The sequence below is a fragment of the Oncorhynchus mykiss genome, chromosome 21 (genome assembly GCF_013265735.2).
Source record: "Oncorhynchus mykiss isolate Arlee chromosome 21, USDA_OmykA_1.1, whole genome shotgun sequence".
Taxonomy (NCBI): domain Eukaryota; kingdom Metazoa; phylum Chordata; class Actinopteri; order Salmoniformes; family Salmonidae; genus Oncorhynchus; species Oncorhynchus mykiss.
In genome coordinates, this window is record NC_048585.1 from 33853917 (window position 1) to 33876431 (window position 22515).

At 42.0% G+C, this 22515-nt stretch overlaps 1 protein-coding gene across 2 annotated transcripts in view; it reads left to right on the forward strand.

Moving 5' to 3' along the window:
• Window positions 1-15100, forward strand: part of LOC110500285 (chemokine-like protein TAFA-5) — a 159556-nt gene extending 144456 nt beyond the window's left edge. For both annotated transcript variants that reach the window (XM_021577581.2, XM_036957698.1), the window contains exons 4-5: window positions 10472-10648; window positions 14001-15100. In XM_021577581.2, the coding sequence (XP_021433256.1) occupies window positions 10472-10480 (9 nt within the window). In that variant the 3' untranslated portion in view covers window positions 10481-10648; window positions 14001-15100. The remainder of the gene's footprint in view (window positions 1-10471; window positions 10649-14000) is intronic.
• Window positions 15101-22515: the final 7415 nt, after the last annotated feature.

Sequence of the window (22515 nt, forward strand, 5' to 3'; positions counted from 1 at the left end):
TAAGAGGCTACATTTGTTACACCCATGAGTGAGAGTGCTGTACAATTGAACTAATACGTGGTAGTAAGTAGTGCACTAACAACTAAATGTGTGTAGGGGACAGATTGGAAATGGCAGCAAGCTGCAAACCTTCAATGGTTGAATATTTTCTATGTCCTTCGTCTGTTTTGCTCTGTAGTCACTGCAAGTTTGGAAGCCTTTGTTAAGGCCTCTAGAAGTGCAAGTTATTCATACATATTTTACATACTGTGTGTATATATTTGATATTCTGTAATATGAAAACACATTACCTAGCAGCCAACATGCTTGCACCAATCCCATGCAGTTACAGTAAAATACTGTAAAATACAAACCCTGTCTTCCCTCAATGAATTTTATTTATTAATTAATTCATTTAGCTGGCATATCTGCTGCAAGTATAATGCTGTAATTTACAGGGGAAAGTTTTACAGTGCACACACCCACCGTCGCTTCCCTCTCTCCCCGTGTTACAAACTCTCTTGCCTCCACCCTGCCTTCCACTCATTTGTAATGAAACACTGTTAATTTGGGCACATTCGTTACGCAGCTCTCTCTCCCCAATTTGACCCCCCACCCGCAATTTGTGAACTCTGACCAGCATAGGACACATCATTAATGTATGTGTCATATTTAAGTCATCAGCTAACTCAAACTTGTTTACTCCTTCTCCTGAAGAGATGCGCTGAGTCACGCTGACGCAGTGTCTCAGATCCATGTAGCATTTTCAAAATTAAATGAAATCCAAAGTTAAATCCAATTGTTGCAGTTCATTTTCGAGTCTCTCTCTTGCTCAAAATCGCAAGTTGAGCCCCACAAACCTCTTATATCATTGCATACTGTAGACATTAACATTTACATTTTAGTCATTTAACAGACGCTCTTATCCAGAGCGACTTAAAGCCAATGTATGGTTCATTTGAGTATGTGGTTGGAGGCTCCATATAGAGGGTGTGACACAATTGACATGATTGGTTGACAGTAGGTGTAGGCGGGAAGTCCTGTATAAACACAAACTCACTTCTTTGACAATTTCCTTCACAACAGCTCTGCGCTCGCCCCTGCAAAGCGCAAAAAAGTATGAATGCCCAGACTTCTGCAGACGCCGTATGAGCAGAAATGCTGCACGGCCAATGCAGAAGTCAGATTGACCATGCAGCACCTTTTACAGTCAGAATCACTTTTTTTGTTTTATTTTTTACCTTTATTTAACCTCTTAAATGTAAAGTCCCCATATTTGGGGACGCTATTAGATTGTTTTATTCAATTCAGTCGGTTAATAGAATCAGTAGAAGCGTGTCTGCGGAAAGCTGAGTATCTTGGCTATTGATATGTGACTTAAAATCTTTGGTGTGATTTATTACCATATATGGGCATACAAATGTATAGGGGCAGGTCGAGCCGATGACCTAATTTCAAGATGGCTTCTACCTACATTCCGGTTAGCGTCTTGAAGCATAAGCAAAATAAACACGGAATAAAACGATACACACCGAAAGCCGGGACTCCATAGACCATGAGGATGTCTTATTTGTCTGCCTGTAACCTACCGTTATTGACCACTAGCACCGAGAGTAAAAATATTTATTTTACACAACGTTTTCACCGAACAGCAAACATCTTACAAGGTAAGCTTCGATAAGGCTGTGTTTGAGCTATAGCTACATGCGGGGTATGAAATTAATCTTTACGTTGGTAGGAAGAAATCCAGCCTATTGCCAATGTTATCTGATGATGTATGACTTAATGGCAACATCGAATGTCCACGGAGTGACTTTTATTTATATATATATATTATTAACATCAAATCAATACAGGAAGTACAAGTGGGAACACAAGTGTGTGTATATATAAATAATGTACAAATGTACAGTTTTTGGGTGGTCATTACAAAAGGTACAATGTGAGTTCATGTTTTCCCTAAACTTCTTCATATGGTGGTTGGCAGGATAATATTTATGAACAATTTTAAAGGAGTTACTTTGCGCATCAAAAGTATGATGTCGCCTGCTTACGCACCGTAGGCATCCATTACACAGGGGATTGGCTACAGGGGATTGGCTACTATGGCAGCTTGATACTTTTACCTGGCTCAGAGACGAGACTCACCTAGCACACTACATTACATTGTGAACAGATTTCATCACTGTAATGTCATTGTTTTAGCATTAAAGATGGCTTCTAAAGGGGGTGAAAACTAAGAATATCGAACAGGAAGCTAAAAAGAAGTCAGCAATGAATAAGTATACCGACATAGAAACTTTGAATAAAATACTGGTCGGACTCGGATCAGGGGAGCAATTTGGACAAGGAGGATTGACTCAGCAGACAAAGATTGCTTTCTAGAAGGATTGGATCCACTTTTAGATCTCTAAGTAAATTATTTTCATGACATTTTTATTCACCACAAAGTGGAGGATGCAGATGATGATGTTTGAGAGCCACCCCTCCCCAGCAAGCGCCCCCGCCAGTCAAGATCCTCACCCCCACCTGCTATGTCAATCACCCAGTCTGATTGTTCTACATCCACTTTTCAAATACCTCTTGAAAAAGAAAATAGGGGCTTATGGCACCATTCGTCCTAACAGAATTGGTTTCCCCAATACCAAGGTAAACGACATGACGAAGACAGCAGAGAGAGGGACCATATGTTGGATCAGGACTAACAAGCTGCATTTTGTGAAATGGAAGGACACTAGGGAGTTATTCATGCTCACCACACAGCATAAGACAATCAATAACAACCATGTCTCAATGAGGGTGAAAAGGGACAATGTCCCCGTTTCTGTGAAGGACTACAATGCCAGCATGGGGGGTGTCGACCTATCTGATGCTCTGATAGGCTACTACCGTGTCCTCCACAAGACCAGGAAGAGGTATAAGACTTTTATTTACCACTTTGTGGGCATTGCTAGAGTAAATGCTTTCATTCTCCACAAGCAGATGGCCAAAGCAAAAGGTCAAAACCCTTTCTCCCAGTGGGCCTTCAGAGAGTAGCTGGTGTTGGAAATGGCTGAATTAGGGGCCCAAAGCAACCTCACAACCATCATAAGACCCCCCACTCAAGGTGAGCGCCACTATCCCACACACATGCCAAACGACAAAAGAACTGCAAGCATTGCACAAAATATGGGGGGGTGAAATGACAGAACTTCTGGCCGAAATACCTGTTCGCTTTTTGTTTCCTGGTAGAGAGGGACTGCTTCTAAGACTATCACGACTATCACGACATGCACAAGCTACGGTCAAAGTGAAATCTAAGGGAGCCCTATACCCCCTTGTAACTAACTCCCTTCTACTGTTACCTGCATATGAAATCCTTAACCTTGATGATTGACCTCAACCATTTATTATCTGAGAAAAAACAGGTATATCTATCCCACAAAGAATTCCCAGAGCTATACGTCTGACAGATGTGAGGTATAGAGAGAAGGTTGGGTGGGTCTATTTCGACCCAAGTTAGAAGGCGGTTTGTCATCCTGTGTCGACGGTCGGCACCGAGAGGCTGAGAGATGACAGGTATTCATGGCTGCTCCATATTGTACATCAAACGGACGGTCAGAGGCCCTAGTTGGCTAGGGACGAGCTGTCTGTGTGAATTGACGCACTGGCTAGGTGTATGTGTGTTTGTGTGGGTGTGTGTTTGCCTGCCTACGTTCCTGCCTACCCACCTTTCTAGTGCCTACCTGCCTGTCTCTCTCTCTATCTGCTTGCCTGCCTGCCTCTGTGACATGTACAGCCAATATATCAGGTGCTGGTTGTGAACATGGACAGACAAGGCACTGGGACTTTTGACAAAGCTTACAATATATAGTGACTCAATTCCATTGAGGCCTGCCAATTTAAGGCTTGTCTTTGTGGTAAAAACAGACTTTTCTTCAAATCCAACCATCTCCTTGATGCATAATTTTTGCTGGGCTTGACACTTGTGACCTATTATGATATTTTCTGAGGATTGATCAGAAATACAGGGTAGACATTGTTAATGTTGTAAATAACTATTGTAGCTGGAAATGGCAGATTTTTTTATGGAATATCTACATAGGTGTACTGAGGCCCATTATCAGCAACCATCACCCTGTGTTCCAATGGCATGTTGTTAGCTAATCCAAGTTTATAATTTTAAAAGGCTAATTGATCATTAGAAAACCATTTTGCAATTACGTTAACACAGCTGAAAACTGTTGTGCTGAATAAGGAAGCAACAAAACTGGCCTTCTTTAGACTAGTTGAGTATATGGGGCATCAGAATTTGTGGGTTCGATAACAGGCTCAAAATGTCCAGAAACGAAGAACTTTCTTCTGAAACTCGTCAGTCTATTCTTGTTCTGAGAAATGAAGGCTATTCCATGCGAGAAATGGCAAGAAACTGAAGATCTTGTACAACGCTGTGTACTACTCCCTTCACAGAACAGCGCAAACTGTCACTAACCAGAATAGAAAGAGAAGTGGGAGGCCCCGGTGCACAACTGAGCAAGAGGACAAGCACATAAGAGTGTATAGTTTGAGAAACAGACCCCTCACAAGTCCTCAACTGGCAGCTTCATTAAATAGTACCCGCAAAACACCAGTCTCAACGTCAACAGTGAAGAGGCGACTCCAGGATGCTGGCCTTCTAGGCAGAGTTGCAAGGAAAAAGCCATATCTCAAACCAATAAAAGTAAAATATTAATAACACAGACACTGGACAGAGGAAGATTGGAAAAAGTGTTATGGACAAACAAATCGAAGTTTGAGGTGTTTGGATCACAAAGAAGAAATTTGTGAGACTCAGAAAAAATGAAAATATGCTGGAGGAGTGCTTGATGTCATCTCTCAAGCATGGTGGAGGCAATATGATGGTCTGGGGTTGCTTTGTTGCTGGTAAAGTGGGAGATTTAAGATCCTTAAAAAGGATCTTGAAGAAGGAAGGCTATCACTCCATTTTGTAACGCCATGCCATACCCTGTGTTAATTGTAGCCAATTTCAACAAGACAATGACCCAAAGCACAGTTCCAAACTATGCAATAACTATTTAGGGAAAATGCAATCAGCTGGTATTCTGTCTATAATGGAGTGGCCAGCACAGTCACCGTATCTCAACCCTATTGAGCTGTTGTGGGAGCAGCTTGACCGTATGGTGCCCATCAAGCCAATCCAACTTGTGGGAGGTGCTTCAGGAAGCATGGAGTGAAATCTCTTCAGATTACCTCAACAAATTGACAACTAGAATGCCAAAGGTCTACAAGGCTGTAATTGCTGCAAATGGAGCATTATTTGACAAAAGCAAAGTTTGAAGGATGCAATAATTATTTCAATTAAAAATCATTATTTATAACCTTGTCAACGTCTTGACTATATTTCCTGTTCATTTTGCAACTCATTTCATGTACAGTTGAGTTCGGAAGTTTACAAACACTTAGGTTGGAGTCATTAAAACTTGTTTTTCAACCACTCCACAAATTTATTTTTGACAAACTATAGTTTTGGCAAGTCGGTGAGGACATCTACTTTGTGCATGGCAAAGGTAATTGTTCTAACAATTGTTTTCAGACAGATTATTTCACATATAATTCAACGTATCACAATTCCAGTGGGTCAGACGTTTACATGCACTAAGTTGACTGTGCCTTTAAACGCTTGGAAAATTCCAGAAAATTATGCCATGGGTTTAGAAGCTTCTGATAGGCTAACTGACATCATTTTAGTCAATTGGAAGTGTACCTGTGGATCTATTTCAAGGTCTACCTTCAAACTCACTGCTTCTTTACTTGACATCATGGAAAATCAAAAGAAATCAGCCAAGACCTCAGAATTTTTTTTTAAACCTCCACAAGTCTGGTTCATCCTTGTGAGCAAATTACAAATGCCTGAAGATACTACGTTCATCTGTACAAACAATAGTACGCAAGTATAAACACCATGGGACCACACAGCCATCATACTGCTCATGAAAGAGATGCGTTCTCTCTCCTAGAGATGAACGTACTTGGGTGCGAAAAGTGCAAATCAATCCCAGAACAACAGCAAAGAATCTTGTGAAGATGCTGGAGGAAACAGGTACAAAAGTATCTGTATCCACAGTAAAATGAGTCCTACATCGACATAACCTGAAAGGCTGCTCAGCAAGGAAGAAGCCACTGCTCCAAAACCGCCATAAAAAAAATCCAGTCTATGGTTTGCAACTGCACATGGGGACAAAGATCGTACTTTTTGGAGAAATGTCCTCTGGTCTGATGAAATGAAAATAGAACTGTTTGGCCATAATGACCATTGTTATGTTTGGAGTAAAAAGGGGGAGGCTTGCGAGCTGAAAAACAACTGTGAAGCACAGTGGTGGCAGTATCATGTTGTGGGGGTGCTTTGCTGCAGGAGGGACTGGTGCACTTCACAAAATAGATGGCATCATGAGGTTGGAAAATTGTGTGGATATATTGAAGCAACATCTCATGACATCAGTTTGATTGCAAATGGGTCTTCCAAATGGACAATGACCCCAAGCATATTTCCAAAGTTGTGGCAAAATGGCTAAAAAGACAACAAAGTCAAGGTATTGGAGTGGCCATCACAAAGCCCTGACCTCAATCCCATAAAAAATGTGACCATAGAAAATGTGTGGTCAGAACTGAAAAAGCGTCTGTGAACAAGGAGGCCTACAAAGCTGTCTCAGTTACACCAGCTCTGTCAGGAGGAATGGGCCATAATTCACCCAACTTATTGTGGGAAGCTTGTGAAAGGCTACCCGAAACGTTTGACCCAAGTTAAACAGTTTAAAGGCAATTCTACCAAATACTAATTGAGGTTATGTAAACTTCTGATCCACTGGGAATGTGATGAAAGAAATGAAAGCTGAAATAAATCATTCTCTCTGCTATTGTTCTGACATTTCACATTCTTAACATATAATGGTGATCCTAACTGATCTAAGACAGGGAATGTTTACTAGGATTAAATGTCAGAAATTGTGAAAAACTTAGTTTAAATGCATTTGGCTAAGGTGTTTCTAAACTTCCGATTTCAACCGTATGTTTTCATGGAAAACGAGGACATTTCTAAGTGACCCCAAACGTTTGAATGGTAGCGTACATTCAAGTCATTTTTCAATTTGGATCACATCAAGTTGTGGCCATTATCTTTCATGGTTCTGGACGCTGTTACGTTTGTGAGAAGGCTGAGGTTTAAGATATTTTTGTTCTATGGAGGGGTGATGCAAAACAGCTCCAGGCGTTCCATTCTTTTCTTAACTCCTGTTCTGAGCATCTGAGATTTACTATGCAATCTGATACACATCAAGTCAGTTTTCTTGATCTTGTGTGAAGATAATGTTCTATACACTGATCGTAACAGTTTGTTGGGGGCTGATAGTTGTCACCCACTTCCCTTGAAAAACAGTTTGCCCTACAGCCAATTCTGTTGAATCAAAAGAATTTGTAAAAAAAACATCAGATTTCGACAGAAATCTGAGACGCAAAGAAAATTCAAGGAGTGGGGGTACAAAAATGGTCAGATTAATACTGCTATTGAGAAAATTCAAAACAAAATGAGACATGACCTTTTTCAAGATCAGTCTCGCAAAAATAATCATTCTTGTGTTCTAACTACCCGCTATTCAAAGCGTTCTGAACAAATTAAGGGAATCGTTCACAAATATTGGCACATTCTAAGATCCGATGATAGTATCGGTAATGTGTTTTCTGACCTTCCCTTGGTCGTATTCTTGCTGGGCAGAAACCTCAGAGATCAATTGGTAAACTCTGATTTACCACCCCAAAATATCCCTGCACAACGTGTATTTGCGCCCCTACTGGATGGAAACTACAAGTGTAATGGCTGTGCTCAATGCAATGGCACTTATAAATGTATATCCTTCAAACACCCCGAAACAGGGAAACAGATCCCAATCAAAGGTGTTATCATGTGCTCCACTAATGCAGTTATTTGCCCTTGTAGTAAAAAAATATGTGGGTAAAATAAACCAGTCATAGCACCATTAGGTTGAAAAACCAGTTGCAGCCCACTTTTTGGAAGCAAACCACTCGATTTCATCTCAACGTTATATTAGCATCGAACATGTCACCCTCCCTAGGAGAGGGGGTGACCTCGACAATTTTTTGTTAAAACGAGAGGCTGCCTGGATCTTTAATTTAAAGACCCTTGCTTCCTTCGGTCTCAACATAGACTTTGATCTGAAGCCATTCTTGTGATTTTGTGATTTTGCTGTTGTTAATGTTTGTAGGCTTATGTAGCTATATTGTATCTATGATCGTACGCTATCCATTTATGTTTTTTGTATGCTATCTTAATATATGAGAATTAACCAATGATATCAGGCCACACCCGGCCATGATTACAGACACCTGTGTGTCTTTTGACACTATATAAATTAGTCACCCCGCAGTGTTTGTCATTATACCCTGATGAAGACAGCTTGTCTGTCGAAACGTTGGACATAACATTTTTGCATATGAGCTCCTATAGTGTGTCCGGCTCTATTTTTTTAAGTGTTCCAATCCGCTAGCCAGCACCTCACCTAAATAGGTGTGCGTTTATTTCGCCTCTAGATTATGAGGTTGTTAAAAGAACATTTCATCTTGGCAGGAAGTGATATATGCATGAACTTGCATTCTCCTGGCGGAAAACCGCCTTCTCAAGAGAAATCTCATCTTCGGAACACCATTCAGTGGTTCTTGAGGTGAATATAACAGTGCAGTATACAGTATATCCAAGCCCTGCACATTAATGTTTACACTTTCTCAGCTAAAATATATGCCTCAAAGCTCTACCAAAACACTCACTTGTTATAGAACTCATTTCTCAAAGATTGATTCAGACTTTAAGTTCCATTTAGAACTAAACATTAACTCAAAATAAATGAGCGAGGCTTGTCTCAATTGAACCATCTGACTCAGTGAAAACAATTTAACACAACAAACACACACACACACACACACTTTCCTTTGTCGGCCTAAACGGCCCTTGCTACTTCTCGTCTTCACACTATGTGTGGAGGGCTAGCCACACGCGCACACTCACACACACTGTCATGTATTTGTACGTTTTATGTGGACCTCAGGAAGAGTAATAATCCTAATAAACTAAAACACACACACACAAACTGATTATACCAAACATAGAGGGGTAGCCTCTTAAGTGGCAGATTATGAATTTAATCAGTGAATCCATTAGCTCACTCCTGATTGGGGTATTTAACTACAGAATAGAGAGTGGTGTCGGAGGCATCCACTGAGAGAAAGCCTGTGATTATGCACCACACTGTAATCAAGGCTGTTTCACAGCAGCAGACATGGTGTGGAGGAGTTGCTAATCAAGGAAGTGAAGGAGTCCGTGTGTTAGGACTGAGGAGATTGTGAGGAAAGGGTGATCCCACAGTCTCTTTTTTTCTCCCAGTCGCGACACAGCCAAAGATTGAATCCGGGACTGTAGTGATGCCTCTCGAGAGGCCTGATCCCATGGTCTTAATGGAGTTTGGGAGTGTTACCTCTTGGTGTTGTGTGTGTGTGTGTGTGTGTGTGGTCCTCACAAGGAAAGTAAAACAAGGAAAGAATGTGTGACATTTCTCCGGGCCTCACAAGGGAAAATAATTTTTTAGGGTTACAATGAGGGTTAGAGTTAGAATTAGGGTTAAGGGTTAGGTTTAGGAGTTAGGTTTAGTTTTATGGTTAGCGTTTTGGGTTTAGAGTTAGGGTTAATGGTTAGGTTAGGGAAAATATGATTTTAAGTGGGAATTACATTTTTTTGGTTTATATATGCACACACTACCCTCTTAGAAAAGTGCTCTCTTTTTTCTAAGAGTGTATTTGTACTGTATGACTGTGTTGAACAGAGTGTGTAACTAATCCCTTGGATTTGGATCATCCATAGTCCCAGTCCTAGCTAACTCATTAGAGAGGCTGTATAGTACTGTAGGCTGTGGGTACTGGAGGGATTCCCGGTGGTGTGGTGCAGGGTTTGATACGATACAGCCTGCCTTGCCTTGCTGTGTAATTGATCCCTTTGGGCCCAGCTGGTACTACAGAACACACACACATGGCTGGCATGCCGTGCAGAACACATCCAGTTGAGGCTTTAACAGAATCACCGCGGAGAGGACAGATGCTCCAACTGCCATGCAAACAGACTCAGCCGCTGCAAACCATTAGCCACCACTGCCAAGCCTTCCTCCCTAGTCTGAGACTGCCATGCACACTTCAAACCATTAGCTAGAAAGAGACACATACACTCTCTTTCTCTCACACACACACTCTCTCTCTCTCTCTCTCTCACACACACACACACATCACCACCTCCATTTTGAAAAGTATTTTATGGTTTGAAAATTTGTAGAGAGATCTCACTTTGATTTTTGTGTTACTGTATTATTATTTACGGTAGCTGCACTGTAGAAGTTTGACCTGTAGTGCATATTGCTCTAATTCTATTGGTCAATTGTGGTAACGTCTGATTTCCCTCCAGGCTCTATGACGTGACTGGAGTCCCTGTGGATCCTCCATTCCTCTGACAGTACCATGGCAGAGGAGAGCATTGATGACCCTGACAGACAGCCTCAGCCCACACCACCAATCACCACCACCGGTCCATGAACATGAACAACCAATTCTAAACCATACTGGGCATTATCCACAAAGCAAGGTACAGAATGAATCCATCTGTTTTTAAAGTATTACACCCATAACAGAGCCTTGTATCCACACAGAGGATTGAACGATACACCACACACACACACAGCAGCTTCATTACATAGTAACCGCAAAACACCTGTCTCAACGTCAACAGTGAAGAGGCGACTCCGGGATGCTGTCCTTCTAGGTAGAGTTGCATAGAAAAAGCCATATCTCAGACTGGCCAATTAAAATAAAATATTAAGATGGGCAAAAGAACACAGACACTGGACAGAGGACCTCTGCCTAGAAGGCCAGCATGCCAGAGTCGCCTCTTCACTGTTGACGTTGAGTTTGGTGTTTTGCAGCTACTATGTAATGAAGCTGCCAGTTGAGGACTTGCGAGGGGTCTGTTTCTCAAACTAGACACTCTAATGTACTTGTCCTCTTGCTCAGTTGTACCCCGGGGCCTCCCACTCCTCATTCTTTTCTGGTTAGAGTCAGTTTGTGCTGTTCTGTGAAGGGAGTAGTACACAGCGTTGTACGAGATCTTCAACAAGAATAGACTGACGTTTCAGAAGAAAGTTCTTTGTTTCTGGCCATTTTGAGCCTGTAATCGAACCCACAAATTCTGATCCTCCAGATACTCAACTAGTCTAAAGAAGGCCAGTTGTGCTGCTTCTTCTATCAGCACAACAGTTTTCAGCTGTGCTAACATAATTGCAAAATGGTTTTCTAATGATCAATTAGCCTTTTAAAATGATAACCTTGGATTATCTAACACATCGTGCCATTGGAACATTGGAGTGATGGTTGCTGATAATGGGCCTCAGTACCCTATGTAAATATTCCATAAAAAAATCAGCCGTTTCCAGCTACAATAGTTATTTACAACATTAAAAATGTCTACACTGTATTTCTGATCAATTCAATGTTATTTTAATGGACAAAAAAAGTCATTTTCTTTCAAAAACAAGGACATTTCTAAGTGAACCCAAACTTTTGAATGGTAGTGTATCGCATAAGGCCTTATTTTGAGTCCTAGCCTTACCCTAAACACAGTGGCCTGAAACTCATATCTTACAGTCCACAATCAGACCTTGCAAGTAAGTTTGCAAAATTATGAGATTTTCTAAAAATCATGGTTGAAGGATTTCCTTTTATTCCCTCCCATTTCCAGGAATGTTCCAACCCGGGATTTCTGGAAAGCCGAGGAAATTTACGAGAATTTTGCAATCCTACCTTCAAGTCATGTTATGCTGGCTTGCAGAGATTTGTAATTGTTATTGGAATCCAGCCAACATTAGGATATCCAACAGATGGAATTGTTATTAATCTGTAACCTGCATTCATAATAACTGTCAGGGTTAGAAACAGGGTGAGGAGACTAACTACAGTGTCTTCAGAAAGTATTCATAACCCTTGACTTATTCCACATTTTGATGTTTTACAGCCTGACTTCAACATTTCCCAGAAGTTCTGTCACATCCTAACAAATTATTATTTTATTGGATTTTTTACAATTATTTATGTTTTTTAATATATTTAACATTTTCTTCCCCTTTTTCTCCCCAATTGGTAGTTAGTCTTGTCCCATCGCTGCAACTCCCGTACAGACTCAGGAGAGGCGAAGGTCAAGAGCTGTGCGTCCTCCGAAACACAACCCCGCCAAACTGCACTGTATCTTGACACAATGCACGCTTAATCTGGAAGCCAGCCACACCAATGTGTAGGAGAAAACACTGTACATCTGGAGACCGTGTAAGCGTGCAAGCCACAGGAGTTGCTAGAGCACGATGGGACAAGGACAGGTTTTAGGTTGTAGTTATTATAGGAATTATGACACGTCAACTATTTCTCTCTATACCATTTTTATATTTCATATACCTTTGACTATTGGATGTTCTATTAGGCACTTTAGCCTAATCTCGGGGTTTGAAGTCATAAACAGCGCTGTGCATTGCTAAGAGCTGTTGGCAAACGCAGTAAAGTGCTGCTTGAATGAATGCTTACGAGCCTGCTGCTGCCTACCACTGCTCAGTCACTCCTCTATCAAATATTAAATCATAGACTTAATTATAATAAGCACACAAAAAAACGAGTGTTTGGTCATTAATATGGTAAAATCTGGAAACGATCTTTTCGAAAACAAAACGTTTATTCTTTCAGTGAAATACGGAACCGTTCCTTATTTTATCGAATGGGTGATAACCCTAAGTCTATATATTGCTGTTACATTGCACAACATTCAATGTTATGTCATAATTATGTAAAATTGTGGAAAATTAATTATGTTAGGAAGAAATGGTCTTCACACAGTTCGCAATGAGCCAGACGGCCCAAACTGCTGCATATACCCAGACACTGCGTTACTGTAATATTCCATCCACTGTGTTACTGTAATTCAGTCTCAGTGTAATCTCTGCCACTAGAGGGCAGCGTGGCTGTCACTGCCATAATGACGCTGCAGCAGTTCAGAATCTCTAATGGCGCCAATTGCCAGGTTGGCTGGTGCTGCACTGGTCGTATTAGTGGGAGACATGCCCCTCTTCTTAGCCCTGATACTCTTGGGTCATTCCCTCCATACCGTCTCCCCTGCAGCCACTGACTACACTACACTGTGACATTATCCTATTAAATGATGCAGGTTCATTTAGTTGCTGATTGCTCTGTTCCTGGTGTTTTTATCCCCAGATTTCCCCAGTTTTAATCTAACACCTGCCCCCTTTCTTGGGAATTTGCACTCTGTGTAATTGTCAAGAGTTCATTATTATAAATTAAGCTGCCCCGGCAATCTTCGAAGGCATCAAGTTGGCTGGAGACCACACATAGGCCAGATGACGTGATGATGAACTACACTTTATTTTCTCTCCAGATTTCTTCCGTAAGGCTGATTAGATGTTTTACAGTTCTGCACTGCAATACTTGTTTTGTTATTGGGTTTAATGCCCCAGCAGAATTCACAATATTTGGATGCCAGAGTAACCTGCTGTTGACAGTGATTAGCATGGGACTGTCTAATTTCTCCATAACTTCCTATCAGAGTTGTAGACATTTTAAGAAGTTCCACATACAGTATCTATTAGGGGAATAATGGAGTGAAAGTACAATATTCATCTATGGACAATCATTGCAGAGTAGGTTGATGTTGACCCTGACAACTAGTCCAAGGTATTCTTCACCCCCTTCAATGTCAACATTGAGATTTGACATTTGGAAATCTAATCCTAGATCGGTTTGTGGTTATGGCCTTGGCAACTTCTACTACAAGCATTGGTTTCTTTAGCATGTTTTGAAGTTTTAGCAACGTAGCATTTTTTTGTCATTAGCTAGCATTGATTATCCTGTACTCTGACAGAACTTGTGTTCTCATTGATCCGCAGGTCTCTTAAACACAGTCAACCATGGCCAATACTGGAGGGTTTGAGGGAACTTTGGGGAAGTCGAGAGCGAGGTCTCATCTTTGACTCTGGAGAAGTTTCCTTGTGCCCTGACTCCTGGCTCTACCCGTCTACGGCTCTGACCAACCAATGACCATCCGCTGTAGATAACCCACTGTCTGTCATTGGATCAACATGTCCCGTCTGCCTGCTCCTATTACTGTCCGTCTGCTTTGTAAATGAGCAGAATCCTCTAGTGCCAAGGAGGTCAGGTGTCCAGCAGCGCCTTGTCCAGAGAGGGAGAGAGTGGTAACTATGGAGCCATTTTGGATCGACTACTGTACTGTTCAGCTAATGTCTGCTAATTTTCAGTGGACAGAGGACTCCCACTACTTCAACCTCACCTGCTTCTGTTAGACTGTAATGGGACAGTTACGTGTCCCAAAGAACAAGGATTATTGTGAACCAGGCCCTCTGAAGTGTCTGACCTAGCGCCAGACTATGGACTGGACCAAACGTTGGACTGGATCTATCCAGACTATGGACCAGACTGGACCAGATCCTACTGCTTGCCTTGTGCTCTGCTGTGAATAGAACTTCTGCTGGAGTAGTACAACTTTGGCACTCTTCATATTTTTATAGACCAAAGAGGAAAAAATAACTTATAATAACAGATTGGGAAAGAGAAATGGATACTTGTTTTTCTTGCTACACCACAATGACTGCCCTCATAGCTGTAGATGTTGGGCTTTATGTCATTTCGAAAATAGACTATAGTCTAGTGGGACATGTATACAATCAAAGGAGTTTCCTTTTAAAAACATTTTTTTCTCTGACTAAACCCACCACTGTATTTTGAAACTGAAGATGTAGGTAAACATATGTGTATAAAAAAATCTGATTTGCATTTTTCATTAGCTACAAATTGGGACACGTTGCAATAAGCATGGTTGGTAAAACGGTAAGAGTGAAACTACTGATCATCATTGAGGCAAAAAAGAGAATATTGAAACTGTCATTTCTGATTGCGGCTGTTGGGCGGGGGAAAGGCAAATTTCATTAAATGTATTTTGAAAGGCATAAAGCGTATATATTTAACAGTTTTATATGTTGTACCTTTGTAGAGAACCTTATTCGACATGAATAATGTGGTCACAAAATGGCACCCATAGAACGTGAAAAACAAGCTCTCTGACGCTGGTTTGTCCTGCTCTCTTTCTGTTCTCATGACAAGAAACTTCTCTCCTCATACCTCTAATCTCCCAATCTATCAATCACGGATAAAGGAAAGAAATGCACTTGAGTTCACTCAGAATGTTTTAAATACAGTGCCTTAAGAAAGTATTCGGCCCCCTTGAACTTTGCGATCTTTTGCCACATTTCAGGCTTCAAACATAAATATATACAACTGTATTTTTTTGTGAAGAATCAACAACAAGTGGGACACAATCATGAAGTGGAACGACATTTATTGGATTTTTCAAACCTTTTTAACAAATCAAAAACTGAAAAATTGGGTGTGCAAAATTATTCAGCCCCTTTTACTTTCAGTGCAGCAAACTCTCTCCAGAAGTTCAGTGAGGATCTCTGAATGATCCAATGTTGACCTAAATGACTAATGATGATAAATACAATCCACCTGTGTGTAATCAAGTCTCCGTGTAAATGCACCTGCACTGTAATAGTCTCAGAGGTCCGTTAAAAGCACAGAGAGCATCATGAAGAACAAGGAACACACCAGGCAGGTCCGAGATACTGTTGTGAAGAAATTTAAAGCCGGATTTGGATACAAAAATATTTCCCAAGCTTTAAACATCCCAAGGAGCACTGTGCTAGCGATAATATTGAAATGGAAGGAGTATCAGACCACTGCAAATCTACCAAGACCTGGCCGTCCCTCTAAACTTTCAGCTCATACAAGGAGAAGACTGATCAGAGATGCAGCCAAGGGGCCCATGATCACTCTGGATGAACTGCAGAGATCTACAGCTGAGGTGGGAGACTGTCCATAAGACAACAATCAGTCGTATATTGCACAAATCTGGCCTTTATGGAAGAGTGGCAAGAAGAAAGCCATTTCTTAAAGATATCCATAAAAAGTGTTGTTTAAAGTTTGCCACAAGCCACCTGGGAGACACACCAAACATGTGGAAGAAGGTGCTCTGGTCAGATGAAACCAAAATTGAACTTTTTGGCAACAATGCAAAACGTTATGTTTGGCGTAAAAGCAACACAGCTCTTCACCCTGAACACACCATCCCCACTGTCAAACATGGTGGTGGCAGCATCATGGTTTGGGCCTGCTTTTCTTCAGCGGGGACAGGGAAGATGGTTAAAATTGATGGGAAGATGGATGGAGCCAAATACAGGACCATTCTGGAAGAAAACCTGATGGAGTCTGCAAAAGACCTGAGACTGGGACGGAGATTTGTCTTCCAACAAGACAATGATCCAAAACATAAAGCAAAATCTACAATGGAATGGTTCAAAAATAAACATATCCAGGTGTTAGAATGGCCAAGTCAAAGTCCAGACCTGAATCCAATTGAGAATCTGTGGAAAGAACTGAAAACTGCTGTTCACAAATGCTCTCCATCCAACCTCACTGAGCTCGAGCAATTTTGCAAGGAGGAATGGGAAAAAATTTCAGTCTCTCGATGTGCAAAACTGATAGAGACATACCCCAAGCGACTTACAGCTGTAATCGCAGCAAAAGGTGGCGCTACAAAGTATTAACTTAAGGGGGCTGAATAATTTTGCACGCCCAATTTTTCAGTTTTTGATTTGTTAAAAAGGTTTGAAATATCCAACAAATGTCGTTCCACTTCATGATTGTGTCCCACTTGTTGTTGATTCTTCACAAAAAAATACAGTTTTATATCTTTATGTTTGAAGCCTGAAATGTGGCAAAAGGTCGCAAAGTTCAAGGGGGCCGAATACTTTCGCAAGGCACTGTATTTAATGGTAATATTTTACAGATGTTTGTGAGAGTCTTGCTGTGTATGGTTTTAATGTGGTTAACAACTGACACAGTATATACAATCTGACTGAACCCTCAATGCTGTTTCCCTTTATCTGCAATTGATTGAATTCCGGCATGAGAGTCACTATCTATCAAAAACATGAAAAATTACATTACAACATTAATTGAGCTCATCACAGACAGAGATTTTGTCACTTTAGTCAATGAGCAGCCTTTGGAGCCTGATGATTGCTGAAGTATTGCATTGTAAAAGGTGTGGAATACTGACTAATTTCTCTATAATGTCACATTTTATTTTTGTTCTTGTGTTTGTCGCACAATGCTGATCTCCAGTCCTGAGTGACGAAAATGATGATGACACGTGAAGAAGGCAGGCATTGTGGGAAAAGCTTTAGAATAATTTACCTACTTTTTTATCATTAAATATTTTAAGAATAAATACATGAAATAACCATCACTAGCTAATATAGACACTTTGATATTCAAAGTCATCCAATTTATTCAAGTAAGATTTATCATATCCTACTTTGTATTACGTTTATTTAATTGTTCTGTCCTATATGCCAAAAACTGACAGCCTGAAATAGTTTTTTTCTTCTAGACCATATACTTTACAGTGTCTAGTTGTCAACATGTAAGTTTCTCATACATATCTAATAGGTAAACACCTGATATACATAAGTAAACCAAATCAAATTATTTATAGACAGTCTCGCTGGGATTTGATTACAATAACATATGAATATGAATGTATTGATGCAGAGTTGATAAAGGCATTTGCTCAGAGTGACAATTAGGACTGAAATAATAGAAGTTGACTGACTCAATATGTGTATGCTGCTGGCTGTATGTATTATGGTGGAAGGGATTCCACAGTTATACACGAATATACAGTACATATGCAGAATAGTACACCTGGTCAATATTTAATGACCTACAAGATTATGATGTTGAAGAATTTACAAAGGGTTACCCTGTAAAGGGCTATGGATCTAATGCAAGTGAAAACACATCAAAAGAGATATCAGTTCCCTGGACAGCACCACATAACCAGACACCCGCTACATTAGATGGTGCTGTCCATGGTGCTCTGATTCCATGACAGACACAAATCCAAGCCTTCACAGAGGCTTCAAAGGTCTTATGTTAGGCTCGGAGTGAAGGCCTACACCTTCCAGATTAACCCCCAACTTGTCCGGATTCACTTCGGGTTCAGATCCAGATGCTGAACTTCTCTTATCCACACTTGGCTCTCTGTGGTTCAGTCCAACTGACTGACTTTCATTAACTGACTGACTGGGACCAGTCCGACTAGCTGGCTGACTGACTGACTGACGTTCCTTCCTAATCCTAACTGACTGGATCAGCCTGTTCCACCAACACCAGCTGGAGATTATTAATACAGTTGTTGTTGACAAAGAAGTTTTCTAAAGATGCAAATGAGAAGTGACTTTCGTGTGTGTGTGTGTGTGTGTGTGTGTGTGTGTGTGTGTGTGTGTGTGTGTGTGTGTGTGTGTGTGTGTGTGTGTGTGATGTGCCAGTGTAGCCTGCTATTGTCAAGACGGTTATAAATATTTAATTACATCTGATTGAATTTCAATAATCTCTCCCGTATCCTTGAGGTTCAGTGTGATGTTCGGAGAAGTCGTATCTCATAACAGTTTTAATTTGATTAGAGCAAAGTACAATGAGGAGTTTCTCCTAGAGCTATATGGTACATGTAGGTACAAAAGAGAGCTTGTGATAATGTCTTTCCCATGGAGAAAGAGGCAAAGTGGGTGACATACAACTTGGAGAATGTTACTGTGGGTGTATATCTGTCTGTGTAAAACTCTCTCTTTCCTATACAGTAGCATGCAAAAATATTCACCCCCCTTGGAATTTTTCCTATTTTGTTGCCTTACAAACTGGAATTAAAATGAATTTTTGGAGGGGTTTGTATCATTTGATTTACACAACATGCCTACCACTTTGAAGATGCATTTTTTTTAAATTGTGAAACAAACGAGAAATAAGACAAAAAAACAGAACTTGAAATGCAGAACTATTCACCCTCTCAAAGTCAACACTTTGTAGAGCCACCTTTTGCAGCAATTACAGCTTCACATATCTTGGGGTATGTTTCTATAAGCTTGGCACATCTATCAACTAGGATTTTTGCCCATTCTTCAAGGCAAAACTGCTCTAGCTGGATCGATTCTGCTAGTTTACAGCAATCTTTAAGTCATACCACAGATTCTCAATTGGATTGAGGTCTGGGCTTTGACCAGGCCATTCCAAGACATTTAAATGTTTCCCCTTAAAACACTCAAGTGTGGCTTTAGCAGTATGCTTAGGTCATTGTCCTGCCGGAAGGTGAACCTCTGTCCCAGTCTCAAATCTCTGGAAGACTGAAACAGGTTTCCCTCAAGAATGTCCCTGTATTTAGCTCCATCCATCATTCCTTCAATTCTGACCAGTTTCCCAGTCCCTGCCAATGGAAAAACATCCCCACAGCATGATGCTGCCACCACCATGCTTCACTGTGGGGATGATGTTCTCGGGGTGAAGCGAGGTGTTTGGTTTGCGCCAGACAAAGCGTTTTCCTTGATGGACTAAAAGCTCAATTTTAGTTTCATCTGACCAGAGTACCTTCTTCCAAATATATTGAAGAGTCTCCCAGATGCCTTTTGGTAAACACCAAACGTGTTTACCTATTTATTTCTTTAAGCAATTGCTTTCTTCTGGCCACTCTTCTGTAAAGCCCAGCACTGTGGAGTGTACGGCTTAAAGTGGTACTATGGACAGATATGCCAATCTCCGCTGTTGAAGCTTTGCAGCTCCTTCAGGGTTATCTTGCTCTCTTTGTTGCCTCTCTGATTAATGCCCTCCTTGCCTGGTCTGTGAGTTTTGGTGGGCAACCCTCTCATGGCAGGTTTGTTGTGGTGCCATATTCTTTAAAAAAAAATAATAATACATTTAATGGTTCTCCGTGGGATGTTCAACATTTTGGAAAAATAATTTATAACCTAACCCTGATCTGTTCTTCTCCACAACTTTGTCCCTGACCTGTTTGGAGAGCTCCTTGGTCTTCATGGTGCCCATTGCTTAGTGGTGTTGCAGACTCTGGTGCCTTTCAGAACAGGTGTATATATACTGAGATCATGTGACACTTAGATTGCACACAGGTGGACTTTATTTTAAATAAAGGTGAAATAAAAAAATATATATAATTGAAGTCGAAGTTTACATACACTTATGTTGGAGTCATTAAAACTCATTTCTTCGGTTAGGACATCTACTTTGTGCATGACACAAGGAATTTTTCCAACAATTGTTTACAAACAGATTATTTAACTTATAACTCACTGTATCACAACTCCAGTGGGTCAGAAGCTTACATACACTATGTTGACTGTGCCTTTAAACAGCTTGGAAAATTCCATAAAATTATGTCATGGCTTTAGAAGCTTCTGATAGGCTAATTGACATAATTTGAGTCAATTGGAGGTGTACCCGTGGATGTATTTCAAGGCCTACCTTCAAACTCAGTGCCTCTTTGCTTGGCATCATGGGAATATCAAAAGAAATCAGCCAAGAACTGAAAAAAAATTGTAGACCTCCACAAGTCTGGTTCATCCTTGGGAGCAATTTCCAAATGCCTGAAGGTACCACGTTCATCTGTACAAACAATAGTACGCAAGTATAAAGACCATGGGACCACGCAGCCGTCATACCACTCAGGAAGGAGACTCGTTCTGTCTCCTAGAGATGAACGTACTTTGGTGCAAAAATTGCAAATCAATCCCAGAACAACAGCAAAGGACCTAGTGAAGATGCTGGAGGAAAGAGGTACAAACGTATATATATCCACAGTAAAAGGAGTCCTATATCGACATAACCTGAAAGGCCACTCAGCAAAGAAGGGGTCACTGCTCCAAAACTGCCATAAAAAAGCCAGTCTACGGTTTGCAACTGCACATGGGGACAAAGATCGTACTTTTTGGAGAAATGTGCTCTGGTCTGATGAAAAAAATATAGAACTGTTTGGCCATAATGATCATCGTTATGTTTGGAGGAGAAAGGGGGAGGCTTGCAAGCCGAAGAAGACCATCCCAACTGTGAAGCACGGGTTTGGCAGCATCATGTTGTGGGTGTGCTTTGCTGCAGGAGGGACTGGTGCACTCCACAAAATAGATGGCGTCATGAGGATGGAAAATTATGTGGATGGATTGAAGCAACATCTCAAGACATCTGTCAGCAAGTTGAAGCTTGGTCGCAAATGGGTTTTCCAAATGGACAATGACCCCAAGCATTCTTATAGAGTTGTGGCAAATTGGCTTAAGGACAACAACGTAAAGGTATTGGAGTGGCGATCACAAAGCCCTGACCTCAATCCTATAGAACATTTGTGGGCAGAACTAATAAAGTGTGTGTGAGCAAGGATGCCAACAAACCTGTCACAGTTACACCAGCTCTGTCAGGAGAAATGGGCCAAATTCACCCAACCCTCAGTCCAGAGGCGCCAGAGCTCCTCCGTCCAGCGCTGCCAGAGCTTTCCTCCTCTCCAGCGCCGCCTGAGCTACCCGTCTGCCCAGCGCCCTCAGTCTGCAAGGAGCCGCCAGAGCCGCCAGTCTGCAAGGAGCAGCCAGAGCCGCCAGTCTGCAAGGAGCCGCCAGTCTGCAAGGAGCCGCCAGAGCCGCCAGTCTGCAAGGAGCCGCCAGAGCCGCCAGTCTGCAAGGAGCCGCCAGAGCCGCCAGTCTGCAAGGAGCCGCCAGAGCCGCCAGTCTGCAAGGAGCCGCCAGTCTGCAAGGAGCCGCCAGTCTGCAAGGAGCCGCCAGTCTGCAAGGAGCCGCCAGTCTGCAAGGAGCCGCCAGTGCCGTCAGTCTGCCAGGAGCCGCCAGTGCCGCCAGTCAGCCAGGAGCCGCCAGTCAGCCAGGAGCAGCCAGTCAGCCAGGAGCAGCCAGTCAGCCAGGAGCCGCCAGTCAGCCAGGAGCCGCCAGTGCCGCCAGTCAGCCAGGAGCCGCCAGTGCCACCAGTCAGCCAGGAGCCGCCAGTGCCGCCAGTCAGCCAGGATCCGCCAGAGCCGCCATTCAGCCAGGATCTGCCAGAGTCGTCAGCCAGTACGGAGCTGCCCCTCTGTCCCGAGCTGCCCCTCTGTCCCGAGCTGCCCCTCTGTCCCGAGCTGCCCCTCTGTCCCGAGCTGCCCCTCAGTCCAGTGGGGTCATTTAGAAGGGTCGCCGTGGTTAGGAGGCCATGGTTGCGGACAATGAGGCGGACTAAGACTCTGGTGAAGTGGGTGCCACGTTCAGCACCAGAGCCGCCACTGTGGACAGATGCCCACCCAGACCCTCCCCAATAGGTTCAGGTTTTGCGGCCGGAGTCCGCACCAGGGGGGGGGGGGGGGGGGGGGGGGTACTGTCACACCCTGACCATAGTTTGCTTTGTATGTTTATGTATGTATGTCTATGTTTTGTTTGGTCAGGGTGTGATCTGAGTGGGCATTCTATGTTGGATGTCTAGTTTGTCTGTTTCTGTGTTTGGGCCTGATATGGT